The sequence below is a fragment of the Chrysochloris asiatica genome, unplaced genomic scaffold, assembly GCF_000296735.1.
Source record: "Chrysochloris asiatica unplaced genomic scaffold, ChrAsi1.0 scaffold00017, whole genome shotgun sequence".
Lineage (NCBI taxonomy): Eukaryota > Metazoa > Chordata > Mammalia > Afrosoricida > Chrysochloridae > Chrysochloris > Chrysochloris asiatica.
In genome coordinates, this window is record NW_006408535.1 from 9,884,243 (window position 1) to 9,892,751 (window position 8,509).

An 8,509-nucleotide genomic window follows, 5' to 3' on the forward strand; every position below is an offset into this window, starting at 1 on the left:
TTTGAACTGCAAGGTCGGTGGTTCAAGCTCACTAGCTGTTCCTTGGAAACCCTATACAGGGTTGTTATGGGTCGGAATTGACTTAACAGCAACAACAACATATATATGATATATTTTTTTTCCTGTATGCTAATTATAGACAAAGCTAATACCTCTAACCTTGGCCATAAAAGAAAAACAAAGGTAGATTATCTAGACATAACAACGTACTTGTTTTGGTCCATCAGCTGACTTTTTATAGTCCATTTAAGACTAGAGTCACACAACTATGAGATAACCTAGCAGGAGTTGGCTATGGTGCTCTGTTGTGAAGCAGAAAAAAAGTCAAACTCTCTATCTTGAGCCTTAACTTTATCTTATAAGTATCCTCATCTAACCACCTCAGGTCCCCACGCACGCCAGGCAACCAAGACAGTGCTGAAACATTTGACTAAAGGAAATGTGGTACAGTTTGCCTCAGTGGAAGATCTTTTACCCTCACTTATTTCAACCCATTAGAAAGAACAGCTTTCTCTTACTGACCTTTGTTTCTATCACTTCCCCACCTGGAACGCTTCCTTTCAGCTTATTCTTTTGCCTCTTTGAATTCCATGAGGACCAGCCCAAATCCCTTCTCCTTCCTGAAACCCTTCCTGACCCTCCACAGAAAGCCGTAATTGTTCCCCTGATGAGCACCTGGGCAACTCAGTGCTGATATTACTTGACATTTTCGCATATTTTTTTCCTATATACCAATTATTTTTATTCATATTTCTGTCTCATTCTTGTGAGAGTAAGATAATGCCCTGAGTTTATGTTTTAACCTTAGCATTTTATATCATATGACAAATATTTTTTCAAAATACTTGATAACTTGGGAGAAAAGCATTTAGAAAAGAATTTGATTGAGGTAGATGAATTACTTTAAAGATTATTACAGGCATTATAAGGAAAAAAACCTATGAACATGTAATGCTTTTATAGTATATACAAGTACTGAAACTGATTTTCTTGAAAGGATAATTAGAGAAGCGTCTTAGATGTTTCAATTAGGCATAAGAAAGTGTTTCATACAGTGAATATAGGTTGGTGGTTATGTGTATGGAGTTGGTTCCAACTCATAGTGACTCTGTACAGGGTTTTCGAGGCTGTAAATCTTTATGGGAGCAGAAAGCCTCATCTTTCTCCCGCGGAATAACTGGTAGTTTCTAACTACTGACCTTGTGGCTCACAGCCTAATTCATAACCACTAGTAAGGGGCTCTGCCTGTCTAGGACCTAGAAGGAGATTTGAGGATCATGTAGATTATAGCATTTGGATGAGATAATTTGGCAATTTGAGTACAAATGAATTAATACTAAAACCAAAATGCTACCATGGAAGAATTAGAAAAAAAAAAAAAAGTTAACGTAACAAAAAATTTTAGAACATACAGATAAGTTTCCAAAATATAACTTTGATTCTAGTTCAAATATAAATGCTTATAGTTTTGCACTCTCATATTTGTAACCTATATTCATTGCTCTAACCTATATTCAGGTTATAAATATGAGAGTGCAAAACCATGAGTATTTATATTCACATATATAAGGGGGCAGAGCCCCTTACTGAGTCTTTCAGGCCACTGGCTATGCGCTCACCAGATGCTCCTCTAGATCCAGGATAGGAATTGTATCAGTTTCAGTGAACTAGGTATACTACTTCACAGACTTCTGATAGACTCCACAAAGCTCTAAAACTGATAATATCAGTATTGGTGTTTGTTAGAAAAACACACACACACACACACACACACAAAAAAAAAAAAACCCATTATGATATTTTAAACTTTGGCAATAGTAGGAGCAGACCTGTAGAATTTTACATGCTGAGAATCTAGATGAAATTATGTTGAATATGTCACTAAAGAACCATCTAATTGAAGTGAACAAGGACTGTTCAAAAGCCTTGCTCCATCTTGCCACTTCTGTTACTTCCATTCAGACTACTGCATTGTCTTCATGAATGTTCACTTCTCCATGCCCCCATTCTAATCCATCCAACCAATCAACATGTATTTATTCAGGGATTTGTATGTGCCAAGCACTCTGTTGACAGACTCATCTCACATCTCTGAGCAGATACTCTCCTGCTCAAACACATCCAGCAATTCTTCACTTTGCAAAAACAAATGTTAATTCCAGCCTCTCTTTCCAGTTTTGTCATATAATTATTGCCTTAACATACCCAACTGCTTCATCCAAAGCAAAATCTCCACTCTTCCTTATGTATCTGTTCTCAGTAATACATCATTCTTACGTATAGACACAAGCTGAGAAAAGTATCCTGAAATAGATAATATTGGAGATTTTTTTTTTAAGTTATTCTTTAAATCTTTGGCAACATTGTGGTGGAAAACCTTGCAAGACAAAGGCCTTAACTTAGAATTAGGACAAGGAAATTAAACACAAGGAACAGGAACACAAAAGAAACCAAAGAACAGAAGCTGGGAGAGGTATACAGGAACTGAGGGTACTTGTTATAAATCTGTTTAGAAACATCCCTGATATAAAATAAAAAGTTAAGACTCTTCATTGCAGTTGTTAAGTGCCATCAAGTCAGTTCCAACTCATAGCGACCCTGTATAGGTTTCCAAGGAGCGGCTAGTGGTTTTGAACCACTGAGCTTCTGGTTAGTAGCCCAGTGCCTATCCTACAGCACCACACCAGGACTCTGAGATACATGATCATATTCAAAAAGAAGGGGGGAAACACATATTTTCAAGTGGGATACCTTTTTACTGAGCCTGGTGGTATGACACTGTAAAATAAAGCACTGGACTATATGTTCGTTTGAACTGCAATGTCAGCAGTTCACATTCACCAAACATTTCTTGGAAACCCTATACAGGGTCACTATGAGTCAGAATCAACTTGATGGCACTTAACAACAACTAAATGCACACAGGAGAAGATTGAGGCTGTCTGTCCTCATGAAGATTTACAGTCGCAGAAGCCCTAAGGGGTAGTTCTACCGGATCCTATACGGGTTTCTATGAGTTGGAATTGATTTGATAACTGGAGTCTTTTTGTTTTTTTGAGGGGGTAGAGGAGGTAGAGTGTGTTGGGAACTATATGTAAAACACTGTGCTTCTGAGAAGATTCAGGTAGCCTAAGCTACCTACAATGACCAATCCTGTTCCATCATGAGTGATGAGAATAAACTGTATAGTAATGTGACCTCAACTCTTGCTCCAAGAACAGGCTCCTGTCTGCCAGAATGAATTCCAAATTCACCATCAGGATCAAAGTTAGGGCCTATTAGCCGCTCTATATTTTTAACCTTTGAATTAAATTACCATCAAGCAAAACTAATTAAGATAAGAATTGGAGTTACTTATTTGTTTCATATGCATCCTCAGAATTCTGAATTGTACATTAAAACAATCTATGACATCTGTGTATGCTTTTCATACACACAAAAAGTATAAATGTCTCAGTGTGTATCTGCCTAAGAAACAGACAAAAAAAAATTTTTTTTGTTGTTCTATAGTTTCTATTAGAATACAGACAAATATCAAAATTTTAAAAGCTATAGAATTAGGTAAAAGTACATAAATCAATAAAAATTATAACAAAGCCCAGTATATTTTAGATTAAGCTGAGTTTCCTAACACTTTGAAAAATGAGAAAGGCCATTTGGTACAATTCTTGACTTTGGTTTTTTTTCTTTGTTTTACTTTGTCTCTAGGTTCCAGATTCAGGGAGGCACAGCTGATCCAAACCATTACAAAAGCTTAGGAGACAGTTTTCGAGTGATTTTCCGAACAGAAGGGTATGTGTGTTTCTTTATACTCAGATTCTATGTTGATACATGTGAATGTGTGTGCGTTCATATAAACTTATTCCTACATGGGTGAAACCCTAATACTTTTTATGGGGGTGTGGGGGAATAGAGTTGACTACATTTCCTCACAAGGATTTCCTACTTAATACATTTTTTTTTTCATTTTGAATAATTATTTTCCTAGTCTTATTAGAGAAGAAAAAGCATTTAAATGGGCACCTTCCTACTTTATTGTTTGGTCTGATAATATAACTGAAAACTGAATATGTACACAATGAAAAATATCACAAAAGGCTATTAATCATAAATTTAATGACTAGAGTACATCTGATTATGGCATTATGGTTTTGTAAAGTGCTTCAACTGAAGCTATCTAAACTTACAGCTCTTAATTTTTATACTTAAGTATAATGCCCAAATACTTTGTTTATGCTGTGGTTTGTGAATACGGGAACAAAATAGATCTGTTTCAGAGATTTTTGTGTCAAATTCATTATTCTCTTTATATGTCATATGGTCACATATATTTACTATTTTGATTGCATAAGCTAAAATTGTCTTTGATATATAGATTCAGTTAAAGACTCTATCCAGCAAAATTTTCCAAAGAATATTATTAGATTTGCTTTTGGGAGTTTTCAGAAGAGAATTGGTTGAAAATAATAATTATATTAAAAACAGTAGCAGTCATAATAAACAAAAGATCAGTGGTTCAAATCCATCCGCCACTCCTTGGAAACCCTATACAGGGTTGCTATGAATTGGAACCAACTTGATGGCATTTAACAATAACAAGAACAAGTGTGTCATAAGATTTCACTACAAGAATGTATAGAGAACCCATAGACTGGGAAAACGAATGTTGGCAATGACATATAAGACAAGGGCCTACTCTCTAAATTTTATCAAAACTTCAACACCTCAACAAGAAGGCAAGTAATCTTATGTAAAAATGGGCAATGAACAGGTGCTTCACCAAAGAGGACATTTGGGCAGTTAACAAACATGAATAAATGCTCATGATCATTAGCTATTACAGAGATACAAATCAGTACAACAGTGAGCTATCATCTTATCCCAGTATTAATAGCAAAGTTCAAAAAGCAGAAAACAACAAATGCTGGCAAGGATTTGGAGAGACTAGGACCCTCCTACCCTGGCAGTGGGACTGTAAAATGGTACAACCACTGTGGGAAAGATATGGTGCTTCCTCAAAATGTTGGAAATGGTAATACCATACGACTCAGCAACCCCTTTACTTGGTATATATTTTCAAGAAATAAGAGCATGACATAAATAGATATGTGCACACCCATGGTCACTGCCATACTATTCATAATAGCAAAAAGATGGAGGTAGTCTAATTGCCCACCAGCAGAAGAATGAACATACAAATTTTGGTACATGCATACAATGGACTGTTACATACAAAAGTGAAAAATAATGATGTATCTGCAAAACACCTGAAGAATAATAATGAACCTGGAGAACATTATGCTGAGTGAAATTAGTAACAAAAGGATAAATATTGTATGAGACTATTATTGTAAGAAAGTTAAGAAAAGATTTTCATGCTAAAAGAAACATTCTTTGATGGTTACCAAGGGTGGGAAGCAAAAATAATTTACTGGCTAGAGAGTAAATATTGTTAGTGTGAGTGTTGGGGAAAGCAACGTACAACAAGAGAGAAGTTGGTAGAAGAATTATGAAGGCAAACAAAGACAGGAAAGAGAGCAAGAAGTAATGAGAATAGAGGTGGTTGTTGTTATTAAGTGCCACTGAGTTGGTTCTGACCCATAGCAACCCTGTATAGGATTTCCAAGGAGGAGCTGGTAAGTTTGATACTGTTATATACACATTCCTGTAATAACAGCCTCGTGTGGCACTGTAGGACAAGCACTGGACTGCTAACCACAAGGTCAGTGGTTCAAACACACCAGTGACTCCCTGGAAACTGTATATAGTGTCTCTATGAGTTTGAACTAATTCAATGGCACTTAACAACAAAAACAACAACATGGGTAGATACAGGGACAGGTACTTAAATGGATATGGGAGGGAGAGTAAAATTATACCCACAAATATTTAAAGGTTTGACAGGATATTTATACAAGGGTATTTTTACCTTTGCTGAAAACATATATATGAATTATGGTGTGCAGGGGACAAAACCATAAAAACTTCTTAGACATTACCAAACACCTTGAAGGAATAAGTTGGTGGACTTAGGGGCTCAGGACTAATGTCTCAGGGAACACCATGGTCAATTGTCAGAGCACAGTCCACAAAGACTATGTTTTACATCCTGCTTCTGTGAGTAGCAACTGGGATCCTAAAAGCTTATGACCGGCCATCCAAAGTGCAACTATTGGTCTCTCCCTTTGTGGAGAAAAGAAGATTGATGAAAACTGAAGATACTTGGAATCAATTAGTCCAATATACTAATGGAACACATGCATAGCAATCTCTATAACCCTGAGATCAGAAGAACTAGATGGTGCCCAACTACCACTACCAATTGTTTTCATAGGGATCAAATTAGAAGGTCCTAGAGAGAGTAAAATAAAATGTGGGACAAAACTCAAAATTGTAAAAAGGACTCTTATTGGTCAGAAAGACTGGAGGAGCCTGAGATTGTGGCCTTTGGTCTTGAGCTGAGATCACTGTGATTCAACTTTCAGCTAAGCTGTAGATAGTTATATACGGGGACGACAGCACTAGTGTTGAGTCAGATTTGACTCATACTAACCCTGTATAAGGTTTCCAAGGAGTAGCTTGTGGGTTTGAACCACTGACATTGAGGTTCAAATCAACCTGCTGTCCAGTGCTTATCCTCCAACACCACACCAGGACTCCAGAAATTAACAGAAGACCAAATTCATTGCCATCGAGTCTAATTTCAACAAATTGTGACCTTATAGGACAGTAGGGACCCCTGGTGGGGTGCTGTAGGATATGCACTGGAATGTGAACCACAATGTCGTCAGTTCAAACCCACCAACTGCTCTTAGGAAACACTATGTAGGGTCACTGTGAGTCTAAACTGACTCGATGGCACTTAAGAACAGCCAACAAGGACAGTAGGAGTCCTGGTGTGGTGCTGAAAGATAATCACTGGACCGCAAGGTCTGTTTGAACTGCAAGGTAGCAGTTCAAACCCACCAGCCGCTCCTTGGAAACCCTATGTAGAGTTGCTATGAGGCTGAATCGACTTAATGTCGATTGTAGCTCCATTGGGTTACCAAGGCTACAAATCTTTATGGAAGCAGACTACCACATCTTTTAACCATGGAGCAGCTGGTGGATTTGCAATGCCAGACTTTTGATTCAGTCAGGTATTTACCAGGATGTTGGTTGTATACCGTCAAGTTGGTTTTAACTCATAGTGATCCTGTATAAGGTTTCTGAAACTGTAAATCTTTATGGGAGCAGAAAGCCTCATCTTTCTCCCACGAGTGACTGGCATTCCAACAGCTGACCTTCCGGTTAGCAATTTGTAAACGGCTAGGCTACCAGAGCTCCCTCAATAAAGATGGCAGCCTTGGTAACCCAATGGAGCAACTCTATCCTATAGGGTCTCGATGAGTCAGAATCTACTCTACATCATCAGGTTTGCTTTTAGTTGGTGAAATAAGGGAATTAAATTTGATTTTCAAATATAATCATGCATTGCCTAAGATCCACACTGCTGTTGTGAACAGCTGAATAATTTCTGACTCATCGAGACCCTATATAGGGTTTCTGAGCCTATAATTCTTTATGGGAGCAGAAAACCGTATCTTTGTCCTGAAGAGCATCTGGTGGATTCAAAGTACAATCCTTACAGTTAGGAGCCCAACGTGTAACCCACTATACCACTGGATCCACGCTAAGTTCTGTTAAATGGGATATTATATTGTTTGAATGTTGCACGAACATGCCTAAATCATGAGCAAGAACATTCACTGATTTTCCAGCTTGGCATTATCTAATAGCTTTTTGTTTTACTTTCAAACTGACATGTCTTTACACTTTGCTGCTGCTATCACTAGCATTAGTTTTGTTGCATTTGGGAGCCATGATACACTTTACAGTGTTTTTTAGAAATAAAATTTAGCAGAGATAATGCCACAGTACTCCAGAGATGTGTAATACACAAAACTGGATGCTGCTGCATCCAAGTCAAAGCATATAGTTATACAGTAAATATTTTATTTGTAAATCGGGCAAGTTCACATTAAAATCATTATAGAAACTATAATACATACAGAAGCCAGTGACACAGGTGTTTATTATGACTATCAAGACATGTATTTTCTAGCTTACATGTATGTACTATACCATTTATTTCTGTGGCCCAATCACTTGGTTTACAGGAGACATGAGGTACATATATTGTAGGCAGAAAGCTGTTGCATTCATAGCGTCCAGTTACCTGCACTGCATCTTGCTCTCCAATTGGAATTTCTGAATCTCTTAAAATCTTATGGAACCATGGGTGTGAATGCCATTGGAAACTGCCTGAGCTGACACTATGTGGCTCATGACTAGGCAAGTGTTCACATGCCACTTTTTGGAAAAATCTCTCTTTTAACCACTAATTTGAAATGACTCCTTTTTCATATAGGAAACTTTGACATATGTAACCATCAAAATTTTCTGTAATGTTTCTCTATTTCTATTCTGTTTCATTTACTCTGTCTAGTGGAGTAATGGTTCCGAATTG

General features: G+C 37.3%; 1 protein-coding gene across 2 annotated transcripts in view; it reads left to right on the forward strand.

The window, feature by feature from the left end:
* SLC25A21 (solute carrier family 25 (mitochondrial oxoadipate carrier), member 21) overlaps positions 1-8,509 on the forward strand; it is a 367,602-nt gene that overhangs the window by 103,408 nt on the left and 255,685 nt on the right. For both annotated transcript variants that reach the window (XM_006835332.1, XM_006835331.1), the window contains exon 2: positions 3,709-3,794. In XM_006835332.1, the coding sequence (XP_006835395.1) occupies positions 3,709-3,794 (86 nt within the window). The remainder of the gene's footprint in view (positions 1-3,708; positions 3,795-8,509) is intronic.